Source organism: Maylandia zebra, linkage group LG17, assembly GCF_041146795.1.
Source record: "Maylandia zebra isolate NMK-2024a linkage group LG17, Mzebra_GT3a, whole genome shotgun sequence".
NCBI lineage: Eukaryota > Metazoa > Chordata > Actinopteri > Cichliformes > Cichlidae > Maylandia > Maylandia zebra.
In genome coordinates, this window is record NC_135183.1 from 5804993 (window position 1) to 5823596 (window position 18604).

Consider the following 18604-nt stretch of genomic DNA (forward strand, 5'->3'; position numbering starts at 1 on the left):
AGTTTCTGTGCGATATACTTCAGTGTACATTTTAGTTCGACTCTACAGTTTAAAATTAAACGGCACAACAAAGACGCAAAGTCACCTAAAACCAAACTTTTCAGCTGCTAGCCACAAATAATCCTGATTTTAACAGTCCCACTCAGCTACACTGTGTTCTCAACAAAGTCAACCAGTTTCTTTACATCCAACAAAACATGCCATCCACTTCAATCAGCGCTGTAATGTTCCCTGTGCATGTTTGAACACTTTAAAACGCTGACATTTCCAGCAAGTCCAGTCAGTACCCAGCACTTGCTTCAAGCCCACGGCCAAATCAGTAAGTGCATGTGTGGGTGTACACTTGGTGGAGCATTAAAGCAAAGTGCCCTGAGAGAAAGAGCTAGATAAAGAATTTGATAGCAGCGCCGTCTGAATACTATTAAAGGGAAAATGAAATGACAAGCACCACCTGAAACAGCTGATAATCATCTACACACCTGTGGGCACCGCACTCTGTATGTTCCAGCTGCGTTCGCTGATCAACAGCTCCGGCACAAAATGAAGCACACCGCCCATCACCGCAGATCAATCTACATGACGTTCATTTCAAGCTACTCAAACTGGTGCTCGCCAAGATACGAGTAAATGTTGTTGCTTATCTATTGTGTGCCGTGAACGGGGTGTAGGCTTACAGGCATACCTTCCCATTTTAACATCTCATACAACCAGGAGCATCAAACCAGCAGACTAGTCGATCCAGTCAGTAGTTTCTATAGCAGGTATGTCATACTCATTGTACACTGTGGGCCACATACGGCCCACTTTAACCTCGAATGGGCTGGACCATTGATATCTTCTTTTAAAGGGGTTATCTACTTTTCTGCATAACAAAGAGATGCCGCTCTGGTACATCAAAGAAATCTGTCACTGTAACTTTTTGGGCATAAATTGTAAGAAACAGATTGCAGTAAAAGTTCTGATTTCTCATCGATACGACTGTCCTGTAATAATAAAACAAAGCTTTTTCTTAATTTTTTCATTATTGTACATTAAGAACTTTCTATATTAGTGAAAAAACAGGAACATTTCTGTCATTTAACTATTACTAATTACTTTGCTGTAATATAAATGGCCATGGGGGAGGTCTTTATCAGTAGTAAAGCTGAAAAACTTGTGAAAACTACACTTAGAAGCCCAAAAAATTTAGATCTTCTCTCACATTGTTTGTGAGCTGCCCAGTGGGCCGGACTGGAGTCCCCGCTGGGTCGATTTTGGCCCCCGGACCTTCTGTTTGAATCCCCTGTTCCAGAGGGTTTGTGAAACAGGAAGGAAAAACAAGAAACTGTCTCATTTCCCAGCATTAACGGCACATAATTATTCTAAAATATCCTTTCATCGCTTTGATGCCTAACATATGCTTTGGGCTTTTTCAGCACCACAGTTTGTGGAAACAGTCAAAGCGGCCCGTCTTCAAACAGATTACTCCAATTTAGCTTCGGTGACTTTAAACAAGACACCGAATCCTCAGCAGCACTTCTGTGGCTGACACTAACCGCTTCAATGTCCCAGGAGGCAGGCTCAGAGAAATCATTTCACATTGTGGATTAATCACAAGTGTCACAAGCGCTATATTACTGTGATGTCCGTAATGTGAAATGGCATGCTTCATCACTGTTTTTGTCAGCTACTGTCCTTTAAATCTCACCTTCAATCAATCCCAATGTAAAGAGCTAGCAGACGGCAAATTGCTTCCCTGGGTTTGTCTGGGCGAACCCTTCTACTGCTTTCATCTGTCGGTTTAGGTGTTTCCAGTTGTCCTGTTACAATCTGAAAGTCGCTGTACAGAAGGTTCTATACAGGGGAAAGTATGAAAGATAATGGAAAACACAAAGGTCAGAGTACCAGAGTAGAACGATTTTTACTCGTCAGACGAGGAATGACAAGAGAAAAATGTGTTTACTGTGACACCTGTCATCATAAATGAGAAGGCTTAAAAACACAAACAGGACCATTCGGGTAAAGTAGCAGTGGGACATCGCTTCAACTTGGCGTGTCTGTGTGACAGAGAGATTGAGGGATTAGGGGGACAAACGCGCTCTGCCTGGCCAGCTTACCGGCAGTGACTGCGTGATTTATGCCACAGAGAGGAGAGGGGTCGAAGCCCAGGAAGCAAACAGAGAGGTGCTCCCACACTCGTGTGTTATCATTACAATGACAGCGTGATTACCAGTCACATTACTGGAGCTGTAATCGGAAACGCTAAAACTTTGGCGCTGAGGTGTGAGCGTAAACTTTGCCCGTGTCTACTGTAACGGCTGCATCCGGCTACAACACAGGCTCTTTGGGGGAAATTAAAAATGGGGCATGTCTAACACATCTCAAATACTTTGTTTTCCATATCTGGTCGGAGATGTGTGTGTGTGGGTGTGTGTGCGAGACAGGTGGCTCAAACCATGCACAGCACGGTTCACTGGCCCATCAAATGGCTGCCAGGAGAGCTTCTTAGAAAACATGCAAACTCACATATTGTTAGCAGACAGGCATAAATACACACGAGTGCACACTTCTCTTTTTCTTTGAGCCTCTCAAACACACTCTTTGAGTTTCCACACCTTGTTCTGGATGCTAGTTCTACACAGTCACACTGCACTGGCACTGCTCAACTTCCTTTGGTTTAACAAGTTTCCTCCTTCAATTCACGTTCACCCTTTTTTCCCTTTCCCCTCTACATCCAGCCTTTCCACCCCATCTACTTAAAATCCTTTCTTTTTTGGCACTGGACAAAACTTTAGCCCCAGTCAAAATTCCATGCCAAATTAATGTTACCCTTTAGGGAAAAACAACCAAAAAAAAGAGAATCTCAAATTTTATTTCTCAATATAACCTCTTCCCCCACCCCCCTCCACATTTGTAAGACAAAAAAAAAGTGTTCACTCTATGTCTTCATTATTCCCTTTTGCTTTTTTTGCCTTCTTTGGATGCTTTCTTACTTCCAGTTGAGTAGAGACAGCTGATGCAGGGAATCAGCACAGCAGGCTCAGGGATTCAAGCCCATCATCAACCTCAGCTGCCGCAGGCACGTGATCAAAGAGGTGCACAGTGCACTGGCTGCCAAACTCTTAATGTGGAAGTGCAGCACACAAATGGAAGTTGTTGAGAATTTTTTTTATTTGCACTCCTCAATAGATGAGTGTATGTAAATAGCTGCGTTCTCCATCCATTCTCTTATCTGCTCATCCAGCTCAGTTCAGTGGCACAGCCAGTTCCAGCTGACTTGGGTTTGGGTGAGATCTCTAACCTTTATTTTACTGGCAAGTCCCATTGAGATCAAAGGTTCCTTTACAAGAAAAGACAAACGTCCCAAAAGTGCTACAAATAAAACATGAGATCGACAAAATAATACACAATATAAAAACACCCATGACTAAATTCTTAAAAATTCAGTGGTTTCTCAAAAGAAACACCTACAAGTCTCCTTCACTGCACATCTGCTTTTAATTTTGCTAATAGAGGCATGGTTTAATAACTCCATGTCCCAGGAGTGTTGTAAGAAAATGCCGATTTCCCAGATCTGTCCGAACTCATCAAAAAACAACCATTTCGAGAGGCATAACTTGTATAGCTGGGACAGAGAAGGGTACAGAGGTAAACTGGACATTTACCTAGAATTGATTTAAAGAAGAAAAAATATCCATGACCCATGAAACAAGATTTATCTGCAGCCAAGTGTGCCAGAAAATCCACCGGGTCAGAGTGAAATGTCAGGACAAGGAGAGACGAGAGCAGCGCACAGGAATGCCAGGACACAACCCACAGACCTCTGTCCCTCCCGGTAGCACCTGTAGCCTCGGATCCAGGTAACGTCACCAGGCAGCAGATCACCCTCCCCTTTACCCGTCGCTAACAGCAAATGAGAATGGCACGGCACGGCACGGCACGGCTTTAGGACAAGGCTGGGAGTGAAGTTGAGCCACAGAAACCCCCCAGTGAACCCAGGCTCACTGATGATGCTTCCCAGCACATCATGAATAGTTAGTAAGAAACTTTTTTTTATTAGTACTGACTAAGCATGAAGCCTATGAAGCATTTTTTTTAACATTAATATCATATTAAACTTAGTCAAAGTTGAAACGTTTGTGCACAACAGCTCAGGCCTCAGCTCTAAATGCTTGGTTTGATCTACTTTTGGATGCATGCAAGTTCAAAGAGAGGGGATATCTTAAAGCCCCACCCACTTGCTGTTCAAAGCATCTGTTTGTGAGAGGCAGCCAATCGGGGGGGGACAGAAGCCTTCAAGGGAGAGGGGTTAAAGTGGCTGATTTCAGTGGGTGAGCTAAAGAGTCACACACGATAAGCATTCATCACCACTGCACGGGATCGCCTATTAAGCCTTAATGTGCTGCAATGAAAAGATACTGTGCTTTCATTTCATGTGCAACTTGGGGGTTTCCATGTCGCTTTCATGTTACTTTTATGTCTTCTTTACACAATCAAACAGAATGAATCTGAATCAAAATGTTTGATTTCAAGTAAAACTAATTTGTCGGGAAAACTTTAGCTAATGTCCTTGTTTACGCGTTGAAGTCCTCGGTTAATGAACAAGAGAGGAATCCTGTGCTTATCACAACAGTAAGAATCTTATGTTTGAACTGGTGTTTAGTTCATTTAATGCCATTTTTGTCAGCTTAAAGGTGTTAATGCATATTTATCAACCAAACGCACGGGTTCAAGCATTCTTGACTGAAGCTGCGTTTCGAGGACAGAACGACGATATTTAGCCGTCTGCCTCTGTCCATTTCTTCACTTCACTTTTTCTTCCTTGATAAGCTGACTAATTTGATCTCGGCCAGCGCAGAACCAGTGGGCTGAAGGAAGCAGGTGGCTTGCCCCGAGACAGGACAGATTCTGCTGTCAGCCAGGGTGACCCCGCCTCCCTCCCCCTTTTCACACCCACCCGTCTCTGCTTGTCTCCGGCCCTGAAGCGACAGGGCTCAAATTTGAGGTTATTTTTCCCCTCACCGAGCCCGCAGCCACTCCCACTCAACACAGCAACAGACTCCTGCCATCACAGGGTGAAACCGTCATTTAAAAACAGCCATTATTTTTGTTTGAGTTGGTTCGTGTGGCGTTTCCCCACTTGAGATATTATAAATTAAAATGTGCTGAAGCACCTGCACAATGGCGGCGAAGTATAAGTCTACACTTCTAAGACGTCCACAATCAGGCTTTGAGTTAATGTCAGAAAACTGCACGGTACTTAAAACGCATCGTCACGGCAACATAAGCAAAGCAACTGCAGAGAAATGTGAACGCTTGCCGAGAAGCTCTTAGACATAAAAAGCTAAATGGCCTCTTGTACTGGGCTCCAGCAGAAGCACCCTGCACACCAACAGGCAGGATGTACAGCAGTGTCTACCACTGCACACTCTTGTTTTAACCATTGCCAATCATAAATAATCATAACCAGGACCAACAACCTGGGTTTTGTTGCGTTTCCAGCTTGGAAAATTCCATTAGTGAAACAGTCTGAAACACAGTTTAAAAATTAACGTTGCAATAGATTTACTTTTGAATTGCCGTAAGGTGATATTCACCTGTAGCTGATGCACCCAGTCACTGCTAAAGAATCTGTGAGAGTATGCACGCAGTACTTTTGACTCCAGCGTGACTTTGCATCAGTTTAACAGACACAAAAACAACAACCAGGGGCGATTACATCTCCAGGCTGAATAGAAGACTAAATTTGAAATGTGCAAATTCCTTCAAAACTGTATAATTACATCCTTTATATAACAGAATCAGTCTGTCAGGTGGACTTCATTAATCAGTGGGTTTTCTTTTCATGAAGGCATGATGATCTTTTGGTTTTTTTGCTGTTTGTTACAGTATAATTGTAGACGTGGTGACAGATCTCATTGTTCCCTGTGGCAAGATCAAGCCTCCGGAAAGTGGTTTATGGGAATAAAGCAGGGATTGATGACTTCAAGCTGTTAATGCACAGAACAAAATGAGACCCATCAGCTCAAGTATGCTTCACTTCCTGCACTCTAGTTGTCACTTGCTGGATTTAATGTGTGGTTTCTCTTGTTTTGGGTGACAGATGTGGAACCCGGCGAGCTTTACAGTCGTCGTCACGAGGCCCGTGACCTTTGTGGCGAGGTCAAACGTGCTGCTCAGACACAGCTCACGTTGATCTCTCGAGTCTCTCGGCAAATCACGCTCCAAAGGCTCGATCACGTTGCAGAGGTTTGTATTAATGCACAGCATCCAGAAGTTTAGTTAAGAGCCTCCGGGACAATGTCAACTGTCACACTTACAAACACACACAACTGTGGCAGCAGTTGTGAACAGCAGGGCTCCTGTGAAGTCCAAACACATGTTAACCAGTGCTGAGAGTTAAGATCGTTTTAGAAGTCTGGGAAATTATAGTCGTTAGCCCTGCGACAGACTGGCGACCTGTCCAGGGTGTACCCCGCCTTTCGCCCTATGACAGCTGGGATAGGCTCCAGCGCCCCCCGCGACCCTGAAAAGGATAAGCGGAAGCGAATGGATGGATGGATGGATCCATTATTCCCGCACTCATCCAGTCAATGCATTTCCGTCCAAGTTACTTTGAAACCTTTTATCCAGTCAGCACGAGCCCCGCTTTCGTTGTTTACTCTCAAACAGTTCAGAAAGAAATACCGGAAAAAAGAATCCCCTTTTTAACTTTCAGCTGAAATATGCTATGACATAAAAATAACCCTGCCGTTATCAGTTTACAAAATGCTTTAATGAACAGCTTTATACGGTTTGTTTTTTAAAATCAGCCCTCCCAAACCATCAGTTACAACACAAGCCTTTTTCCTCTCCACCATCTTTTGGACCCGAGCTCGCTCAGCGTCAGATCTCCAGCCAACTCCATTATCTCACCTACATAATGTCACCTTCATACCCGACTCGCAGCCAAACTGTGCCGTGAAACATGCAAAAAACAAAGCTGTAGCATCGTGACAGTGAACAGTGAACAACGAAAAGTCTAACAGGTGTGTCTTCAGATAACTGTGACACGAACATGTGCAAAACTTCAAGGTGACTAATGCCAGCGTAAACAGCTAATCACAACAGCGCGTTTGCACACTGGCTCGATAAAGGCCGCCCACTGTCAGGAGTGGCAGATTTCATGAACATCTGCTCATGACACAGACACACACACACCACAGCATGCAAGGTAAGGCGAGAAGGTGGGTGGAAAGAGCAGCTCAGATGCATGCTGCTTTGTCATATTTACATGCATTTGTGTTTACCTGTACATATGCGCATGCGCCAACCAGCGTGCAGCCTGTTACAGTCGCTCCTGCTTTTCTCTTAGCTCTTTTTTCTTACGTATTCTTTTTTTTTTCTGACTTGTATTTTCCTCCGTTGTCTATCTCTTACTCAATCATGTGGATTGAGAGAGTTTTTGTTCTTCTGGTGGCCGTGGAACTGTTACTTTTATCATGGAACGGGACCGCGGCACATCTCCTACACGCACGGACTGTTTACTCCAGAGATCAGCTGATCGCCCTGATGCCGGCCGGCTCGCTGGCCAGGCCCGCAGAAGTGCCCGCAGAAGTACCAGCTGAAATTTGGAGGAAAACACATCGGGGATGCAGAGGTCAAGGACAGAAGAGAAGAAAAAAGGTGACGGTGAGACAGCGGAGGCTCGAAGCGAGGAGGAGGTTTAAACAGTGTCTGCCGTCTATCGTGATGGGAAATGTGCGATCGTTGGCAAGTAAAATCGACGAGCTCTCAGCACTGGTACGGAGTCAGAGGGAATACCGAGAGTGTAGCCTGATGTGTTTCACCGAATCATGGCTGCACCAGGTCATTCCCGATGAGAATGCTTCCGTGGAAGGCTTCCACACTGTTCGGGCGGACAGGGACAGCATCGCTAGCGGTAAGCGTAAAGGAGGTGGGCTTGCTGTTTTAGTTAACAACCGGTGGTGTAACCCTGCCAACATAACAATCAAAGAAAGGATTTGTTGCCCGGACACTGAACTGTGTGCTGTTGGACTCAGGCCGTATTATTTACCCAGGGAATTCTCTCACGTCATCTTGGTGGCTGTTTATGTTCCCCCCTCTGCTAACCCCACAGCTGCATGTGACACTATCCACTCTGCCATAGCTCGGCTACAGACTCAGCACCCGAGTGCCTTTATTGTGATCTCGGGTGACTTCAACCATGTATCACTGGACAATACACTACCAACATTCAAACAATATGTGGACTGTCCCACCAGGGGAGAGAAAACTTTAGACTTACTGTATGCTAACGTCAAGGATGCATACAGCTCCTCCTCCCTCCCCCCACTTGGTAGGTCAGATCATAACCTGATTCACCTCACCCCCCGCTATGTGCCAATTGTGAGGAGGGAACCTGTGACCACCAGGACTGTTAGGAGGTGGTCAGAGGAGGCAATAGCGGAACTACAGGGCTGTTTCGAGGTGACCGACTGGGAAACACTCTGTGAGCCTCACGCCGAGGACATCAATGGGCTTACTGAGTGTATCACAGACTACATAACTTTCTGCACCGACTCCATTGTTCCAGCTCAGACTGTTCATTGTTACCCAAATAACAAGCCGTGGGTGACTAAGGACATCAAAGCCCTCCTCAACAACAAGAAGAGGGCTTTCAGAGGGGGCAACAAAGAGGAGGTGAGGAAGGTCCAGGTGTTACTAAAGGACAAGATCAGAGAGGCTAAGGACAATTACAGGAGGAAGCTGGAGTGGAAACTCCAGCAGAACAGCATGAGAGAGGTGTGGAGGGGCATGAAGACCATCACTGGATTCAGGCCAACCAACAGCAGGGGAGCTGAGGGAGGTGAGAATAGAGCCGACGAGTTGAATCTGTTTTTCAATAGATTCGACACCACAGTGTCTGCTCCCACCCCCACAACCTCACCTGCAGTCAGCCTGGAATCCAGAGCCACACCACTGTGCCAGCCTCTCTCTTCACATGTTGCCTCCTGTGAGATTCCTGACACCCCTCCCCCACCCATCACCTTCACTCAATACCAGGTTGAGATGCAAATGAGGAGACTTCACTCAGGCAAGTCTGCTGGACCAGACGGAGTGAGTCCCCTTGTCCTCAAGGCCTGTGCCCCCCAGCTGTGTGGAGTCTTTCATAAACTGTTTATGCTGAGTCTGAGTCTGCAGAGGGTCCCGGTGATGTGGAAGACATCATGCCTCGTCCCTGTACCAAAGACGCCTCGTCCCAGTGGCCCCCAGGATTACAGGCCCGTGGCACTGACCTCCCACATCATGAAGACCCTGGAAAGGCTCATCCTGGACCAGCTGCGACCCATAGTAAGACCACATCTGGATCCCCTTCAGTTCGCTTATCAGCCTCGTCTCGGAACAGAGGACGCCATCATCTACCTGCTCAATCGTGTCTACACCCATCTGGACCAGCCGGCGAGCACTGTGAGGGTCATGTTTTTTGACTTTTCCAGTGCTTTCAACACCATCAGGCCGACCCTCCTGGGTGATAAGTTAGCAGCGATGCAGGTGGATGCTTCTCTGGTGTCCTGGATTGTTGATTACCTGACAGGAAGACCACAATATGTACGTCTCCCACAGTGTGTGTCTGACAAGGTGATTAGCAACACAGGGGCACCACAGGGGACTGTCCTCTCCCCCTTCCTCTTCACCCTCTACACCACAGACTTCAGCCACTGCACAGAGACCTGCCATCTTCAGAAGTTTTCTGATGACTCTGCGGTGGTTGGATGCATCAGCAGGGATGATGAGACAGAGTACCGGGCTGTGGTCGACTCCTTTGTCACGTGGTGTGAGCAGAATCATCTGCAGCTCAACGTGGCAAAGACCAAGGAACTGATCGTGGACTTCAGGAAGACCAGGAAACACTTGACCCCTGTTTCAATCCAGGGGGTCAGTGTTGACATTGTGGAGGACTATAAATACCTTGGAGTACACATTGACAATAAACTGGACTGGGCTAAAAACACCACAGCACTTTACAGGAAGGGCCAGAGTCGTCTCTATTTTTTGAGGCGACTGAGGTCCTTCAACATCTGCCAGAAAATGCTGAGGATTTTCTATGAGTCTGTGGTGGCCAGTGCGATCCTCTATGCTGTTGCATGCTGGGGGAGCAGGCTGAGGGTCGCAGATGCCAACAGACTTAATAAACTGATCCGTAAGGCCAGCAATGTTGTGGGGATGGAGCTGGACTCCCTCAAGGTGGTGTCGGAGAGGCGGATGCTGTCCAAGATAAAGACAATGTTGGATAACACCTCCCACCCACTCCATGACATGTTGGTCAGTCACAGGAGCTCGTTCAGTGAGAGACTGAGATTACCGAAAAGCACCACTGAACGACACAGGAAATCATTCCTGCCTGTGGCCATCTCCCTGTACAACGCATCCACTTAACACACTGTTTGCTGCTACAACTACACATGTTTCTTTTCCAAATATTTATTTATAAGTGACTTATGTATGTATGTATGTATGTATGTATGTATGTATGTATGTATGTATATATATGTATATATTGTACTATTCTTAGTTAGTGTATTGTCTGTCTTGTCTTAATGTTGGTTTAAAATGGAGCACTGTAACAAAAAATAATTTCCCCCAGGGATCAATAAAGTATTCTGATTCTGATTCTGATTCTGATATGCAAAACACACACATTTTCATGGTGTTCAAACAAACATATCACCCCCCCCCCCACACACACACACACACACACACACACACACCTACCTTGTAAAAAAGTTTTGTATTTGTTTTTAAGCTGATTAATTCAAGAACTTGGCAGAAGACCCTGGAAGTTAACCTCCTCTGTGCAAATAAAACCACACTGCCCCCGTTTATTTTACACTGTTGTGCCTCTGAAAATGATTTTAGACTCGCTGCTTGGAATTATTAAAAGTTGTGTCAACTTCCGGCTGTACTTCCCGCTACTTCCAACTAATTGCAGGTTGCGACTACACAGTATCTGATACAAGATAGTAGCCCTGTCAGATTACGCGTTCATAATCAAATCTTTGCCGTTGCTTCCCCGTCTTTTACGGCCTACATGATGTCAGTGGGAAGGCGAACGGGGTAGATTTCTGCACACGAGATTGTAAATGAACAATGGCGCATGTGTGATGTTGGCTGTCATGTGCTTTGAAAGGCCTACGAATAGGAAGAGGAAAGCAACTCTGGGACTATATTAGGACTGCACAACGCAGACGCTATGAATTTTAAATACTTTAGCCTAATTTGAGTTGGGCTATCATGCATACTATAATCTGAAACTGGCATTATTCATCTGCATGACTGGCATCTTATTCACATAACCCTCGCAGTCCAATATTAGCAAATCCCTTTTACGGAACCTTTTAGCTCCCTTTACTCCCATTTCCTGGAAGCAACAATGTACTAAACACTGAGGTTTTTCAGGTTAAAATGCCACAGCTAGCAGACGGTTATATCTGCTGTGATGAATGTTTTAAGTGGTAAAAGGAAACTTGGGTGTTGTGTGGTAAATGTGTTGACTTTGAGCTCACTTTCAGCTGCGTTCCTACAAAGATCATATATAAGGAAAAGGCTGCATCACCATGTAACGCCACCGTGCACGTCACAGCTAACTGTGCACGTGGCACCAACAATTAGTTTATCAACTTAATAGTGCTTAACGGAGAAATCAGGGTGTGTGGATCAAGTGGCTCATAAAAAATAATGTGTTTTTAATTCCGGACAAAACGAATGACTTTCAGAGTGTTGGTCAGCATCTGGAAGAGAGAGCACATCTTTGGTTTTTTAATCCTGCCCAGACCCAAGTGGCGATGTTTTTCAGAGACTGCGTGTCTGGATGGGTTCCAAAAGGTGGAAATCTGTCCTGGAAGAGGCATGTTTATAGCCGCAGGTGTCAAGGCACATCATCAATTCAACGTTCTCTTTGGAGTGCATGTGAGCCACTTCTTCAGGACAGGAATGGCGCGGGAATGAGGTGGAACAAAAGCTGGCAGGAACTAAAACTGTCAAACATGACATGTTTGAACAATAGAATATGTCTATATGTGGAGAGCAAACCATTACAAGACTACTTGTGTAGGTAGAGTAGTGTGGAAATCTCTCGAGCTAAAAGCCTGGAGAGCTATTTAAAACTTCTGTTCGAGTTTTGTGAACCTGCTCTGCCATCATTAGTTGACCAAAATAATAATAATAATAATAATAATACATTTTATTTAAATAGCGCCTTTCAAAGCACCCAAGGACACTGTACAACAGATAAAAACTGGAAATATACACAATGATAAAAATAGAAGATAAAAGTTAAAACATACAGAAATTTAAGAATAGGCAATTTTAAACAGATGAGTTTTGAGGGTGGACTTAAAAAGAGAGAATGAACTAATATTTCTGAGGTCCGGGGGTAGGGAATTCCAAAGTCGAGGGGCAGAGCAGCTAAAGGCCCTCCCTCCCATTGTAATCAGACGAGCAGAGGGAACAGAGAGAGAAAGAGAAGATGAAGATCTGAGGCAGCAGGATGGGAGCTTCATCTGTAATAAGTCAGAGAGGTACGGTGGAGAGAGAGAATGAATAGCCTTGAATGTATACAGAATTATTTTAAAATGGATGCGAAGTTTAACCGGGAGCCAGTGAAGTTGCTTCAGGATTGGGGAGATGTGGTGGGTAAAAGAAGTCCTAGTAATAATACGGGCAGCAGAGTTCTGGACACGTTGGAGCTTGTTGATAGATTTTTGTGTAAGGCCAAATAATAATGAGTTGCAGTAGTCAATTCTAGAGATAACAAGATTATGGATGAGAATGGCAGTGGCGTGAGGTGTGAGGAAGGGGCGGAGACGATTAATGTTACGGAGTTGGAAATATGCTGCACGTGTAATATTATTGATATGTGAGTTAAAGGATAATGTGCTATCGAGAATGACACCCAAGCTTTTCACAGAGGGAGAGATAGGGACCAGCGAGTTATTGATGGTGAGAGAGAAATTGTTAATTCTGGATAGCAGTCGTTTAGTGCCAACCAGAAGAAGTTCCGATTTATTGCTGTTGAGTTTAAGAAAGTTGGAGGAGAACCAAGAATTAAGTTCAGCTAGACAGAGGATGAGGGAGGGTGGAGGAAGAGTAGAGTCAGGTTTGGTAGAGAGATAGAGCTGGGTGTCATCGGCGTAGCAGTGGAACTGAATATTATATTTACGAAAAATATGTCCGAGTGGAAGAAGGTAGATGATGAAAAGAAGGGGCCCGAGGACAGATCCCTGGGGCACCCCAGTGGATAAAGGAGAAAGCTGAGAAGTGAAGGATTTTAATTGAATGAACTGAGTGCGGTCAGATAGGTATGATTTAAACCAGGCTAGTGGAGTGTGAGAGAGACCAATAGAAGCTAATCTGCTAAGGAGAATGGGATGAGAGATGGTGTCAAAAGCTGCACTCAGATCAAGAAGGATAAGGATGGAGAGGAGACCAGAATCAGCTGCTATAAGAAGGTCGTTTGTTATTTTTATAAGAGCAGTTTCAGTGCTATGTAGAGGACGAAAGCCAGACTGGAACTGTTCGTAAAGGTTATTATCAGTTAGGTGAAGATGGACTTGTGAAGCAACTATTCTTTCAAGGATTTTTGAGAGAAATGGTAGATTGGAGATAGGACGAAAATTATTAAAGTTGTTGGGATCTAGACCGAAATGTAGGTTTCGGTCAATAAAAAGCAAGAGTATGTAAACATGCTCTCTGGGTTTCAAACAGCATATCGCAAACACAGGCTTAAGAATCAGTGAATTTGATGTTTTTCAGATTTTTTCTCCCCCTCTCACTACTACTAAGATTTTTAAGCCACTACTGTTAATGATTCACACATATAAAAACAACCTGAAAGAGACCTTTGCTTTTTAGCTTTAAAAGAATATAAAATAAGAACAAGAAAGTACATAAACTTTATGGCTTTGCCGATTTTACCTTCCAGCTGTGTATTCAGCGCAGCTAGCACACAGCCACTACTACTATTGGTGCTAGTAGTCCCCTCCACCACCACTGAATATCAAAAGCTCTATTTTTCTGTATTTGTAATCAGATTTATTCATGGACAGCACTGAACAGACACAGCACCCCTAATCAGCCCACGCAGCCTTTCCACTGTGGTGTAGAATCCACCAGGCTCACAAAGTTACATAATAACTGAGTGTCTTCAACCACAACTTAACATCAAGTCAGATGATTGCCGAGTTTCTGTTTGTTGTGAATGTTATGCCGTTTGTGATGCTTGTGAGAGCAGTGCTCTCCTGTTTTTCCCAGAGCGGGCTCTGTGTCTGCTCCAGGCTGTTAACATGGACACGGCAACGAGGTGGCATCAAGTACAAGTGAGGTAAACAGAGTGGCACTGGTCGAAATCTGTAGACAGCTGCAGGTAAATGTTAATATCATATACACATCAAAGACAACCTGAAGGGTAATCAGGATTCCGGATGCCACCCCAAAACTGCAGCGCATCTAACATCGTCCAAAAAACAATGACCTCAAGATGAGATCTCAACCGAGCCCGGGCTTTTAATATATTAGGATACAATGTATACACTGGACGCTTAACCTGCTTAAATTAAAAAGTGTAGTTAGACTTGCACTCAAGGAAGGAGATGACTGAAACCTACAATCCTACAATAACTGCCTTTTTTCCCCTTTCCTTCTTTTTTTCTTTTTCTTAAAACACAGCACTTGCTGTGCTCTGAAACCAACAAACTTGTTAGATTATTTATACAGCAGTCGAGGCGCAACATTATTATCTGTCTCTCGGTCCGCTAAGTTAATATAAGACCAATTTTCATGCCCTTTTAGCTCTGGTATGTACCAACACCTCAGGGAAATATCTGGCTCTTTAGCTGCTCGCAGAGTGTCCGTCAGCTCGATCCTTGCTCAGTCTCTTTAGCGCTGAGCAGGTATTCTACAGTTGGTTTTTGGGGGGGGTTGAACAGCTGCATAACAAGAGTGGCTTTAAAAGGATTTAAAAAATGCAAAGCAGAAAAACACTGAATTGAAAACTGAACACAGCACCATAAAGCTGATGGGAGCTGGGGCTTTCTGTGACAATTCTCCCCAAGTTCATTACCGCAAACACACTGTACCCTTCCTCTGTTCCTCCCCTTTTCCCTTCCCCCACTTCTCCCCTAAAATGAGGACTGTCAACGGGGCCATATATCTGACACAGTCTACTGTGGACACACACATACATGCACATGCGGCCTGCGATCGAGTGTTCAGTAATGGGGCAGTGGGAATGAGGGGAATGGGGAGATGGAGACGGCTGGGTGCTGCTGGGCCTATCAGTCGGGTTATATAAGACTGTAATGAGGACTTTCCTTTGCCATAAATCTATAACCTCACTGAAGATAAAATACAGTAAACACCAGCACTTAGAGCATCACCGCATCTCTGCACAGGACCGAACGAGAACAGCTGCAGGATTTTATGTCTTGCGCACTAACAAGATGTCTCCGTTTCAGTGCTCGTGGGAGTCAGATTGTTTATTGACTGATTAGTCTTGATTAAGATGTTAATGAACTGCTTAATAAATTAAATCAGAAAATTAGGGGGAAGGGGGCTCCAGGTGGTGTCTTGAAATCGCATTTTAGCCCAACCAACTGTTGAACAGTGGAGTCCAAACAAATGAGAAAGATGCAGAAAGTTCACGTTTAAGGAGCTGACACAAGATTTATGTTGGATCGTTCTGACAATCACACCCAGAGGCTGCTCCACACAACGCCATACTCGCCATAATGGGGACAGTATTTATGAGTGCTGCGATGTCATTTGAAACACTTTTGTTTTTTCCCCTCTCCTATGCTGCTCATTTCTGAAGATCTAAAGGCCGAGCTCGCGTCAGTCCAACTACATCACCTTCACTTCCACCAGTGGAAACTCACACCGTGTCATGTCTCAGTAAGAGACACTCCTGCAGTGCTCCTTTAAATGGACAGATTTATGTGGCACATTCAGCAGCGCAGGGCTTCACGCCACTGAGCTTGGTCTCCCCCCCCCCAGCACATCACGCTCCATCTGACACGCCGACAATGTGGGGGGAAAAACCACACACACACATACACAGAGAGAGAGAGAGAGAGAGAGAGAGAGAGAGAGAGAGAACTTCCAATTTTGCTGCTTCACCTGATCCAAATGACCCTCCACCACCACTCCACTTCTCATTTCTCACACACACCATGCATTCTCACCCTTCCTCCCCCCTCTTCTTCCACGCTCACCGCGCAAACACCCGGCCGAGGTACTGGCACTCTTTGGCTGAGAGCCTCTCAAAGAATGTGCGGCGGTACAAGCCTGAAGGAATACACACCATCAGCGCCCTCAACACGCTGCCTCATAAAGGCTCGCGGGCTGACACAAGTGATGGATCACACTTAGCAGGAGAAATGAAAAAAAGAAAAGAAAACACTCTGTGGTCCTCGGTGAACATGCAAAATTGAAATGATGTGCTTTCTGTCTTTAGGAAATTGGGGGAAACTGTTTAGAACGGGCAAAGGTCAGAGATCAGGGATCCACACCTGTCGTGGCCACAGTAGAGTACAGTATTTGTACAATATTACAACAGTACAACTTGCTGTCGATTGCCAGTCTGCAGATCTGATGTTAAACTTTACGCAGCACAAAACAAAAACACGCAGAGCGCATAAAGCTAAAAGCAGAAAAGGCCGCATGCATTTCATGATTTAATCAGAGTGTCTGCAGACGACAGACTGCATTTTGCAGCGTCTCCTCCTGCTGAAAAACACCCCACTTTGCATCCTTCTGGCTACTTTCCCAGGAGCTCACCTGTTACACGAGTCTGACTGCACACAAGTCAAATTCAGGCACACCGTTTCACTTATAGCAGCAGCCAAATGATGCACTTCCAGCTACAGTGAGGTGAGACCCATGGGAAACGCAAGTCACACAGCAAAAAGAGGAACTTCGAAGTGACTCTGCCCGTGGATCCCCCCAATCAGAATCTGACATCATGTTGGAAAAAACATGCAGGAAAGATAAGTAAGCTACATACAATGATAAGTTTACCATGAGCTAGTCGGATACACTCGGAAAGTTCCCTGTAAAGTTTATATCTGATCAGGAGGTGATGTGGTCAAAGTCATGACCTGAGACCGCGATCACACTCGCGGGTGTCAGAACTAAGCAGTGAAATGAAGGTTAAAAGGCTTAAAGCAGGAGTCCGTGCGAGCGTGCGTAAAATGTTGGGGGGGGTGAGAGAAAAAGAGCTCCACCCTGTTATTTCTCCACCGTAAACTGACATGTATACCTGGTTGGTGGTGTCAGGCGGCAGGTTCTTAATGAGGATTTTCCTCCTGTTGCTCAGCTCCTTGCGAGTTTTGGCCAGCCTCCTCTCGATTTCCTCGGGCTCCAGGTCCGGCAGGTCACGGAGGCTAATCCCGGAGTCCGGGGGTTGCGCTGCCGTCGCCTCCTCGTCCTCGTGCTGCCGGCTCTCGGGGCTGTCCATCTCCGGGGAAAGTGCGCTATCCCGGGCTAGAGAAGAGTGAACGCTCGGCGGCTGGATGGATGAGGCTGCCGCCATCTTGGGAAAAGTGTGAGGAAAGCGAGAGAGAGAGAGAGAGAGAGAGAGAGCAGGTGGGAGGTGTGTGTGTGTGTGTGTCGGTGGAAGAGAGAAAGATTAAAAAAAGAGAGAGAGAGAGAGAAGGAAAAGGACCGACAGCCAACAACACACAACAATACTGCCAAATTGCTCTGAACTATTTCTTTTAAATCTTCGCTTCTGTATTTGGCGTCAGTTTGTATTCTCCTGTTTCTACTCTGACCGATGATGAGCCGTGATAAAGAGCGGCAACACAGCAGAGCTACAAGGTTTAGATTAACGTTACATTAAACATAGCATTTGTTTAAAACGGGGCGTTTAAGAGTCGCTGTCATCTGATGAATGAAACTTGTATATGGGCACTTTGACGCACACATGGTTCCCAGCGTGTCGGGCTGCACTCCGGACTCCTGGCGACCCCAACTGTCTGTTAACTGCATAGGAGCCAATCATCATTGGTCAGTGCGGATTAGTGCGCTTTTGAATTGGCTTGCCAATGTCGTGTCGTGTGGCACCAACCTGATCCTCCAAACTGCATATGTTTCCGGATTTTTAGGAGGGAACTAAATTATTATTATTTTTATTATCGATCACATATCGAACCTGCAGAACGCTCTGTCGTCTTCACCCTGCACCAAAGTGCTGTATGTGCGCACATTTCTTATTTCGGTGCGGCGGCCCAATTACAGCATTTCTTCTTTTGGTGAAGAAGAGAATTGGAGAAGATCCGCCAGAGCTTTCCTGTTCCCCATGTGCATAATGTTACCATGAATGGCTGTGTGCCTTCCCTACTTTCTACCCAAGTGATCCAGTGAATGCCAGCCCAGCCTGCGCGCCTGCCTGCCCACCGTGGGTGGAAAGCTGCTCCTGGCAAACACAAGGGGAGCAGAGCTCCCTGCCGAGTCCTCACAATGCCCGTGTAGCTTCCGCAGGCAGAATGAGTCGCTGAAAGACACACACTGTATGCTCACACTCATAAATATGCACTTACATTCACGTAGGCACACAAACATGTCAACAAGCGCACAATCAACCCAC

The 18604-nt window shown here is 45.4% G+C and overlaps 1 protein-coding gene across 1 annotated transcript in view; it reads right to left on the reverse strand.

Moving 5' to 3' along the window:
- Positions 1-17942, reverse strand: part of raver2 (ribonucleoprotein, PTB-binding 2) — a 105077-nt gene extending 87135 nt beyond the window's left edge. Inside the window, exon 1 of the mRNA XM_012924001.4 lies at positions 17276-17942. Coding sequence (XP_012779455.2) covers positions 17276-17548 — 273 coding nt within the window. The 5' untranslated portion in view covers positions 17549-17942. The remainder of the gene's footprint in view (positions 1-17275) is intronic.
- Positions 17943-18604: the final 662 nt, after the last annotated feature.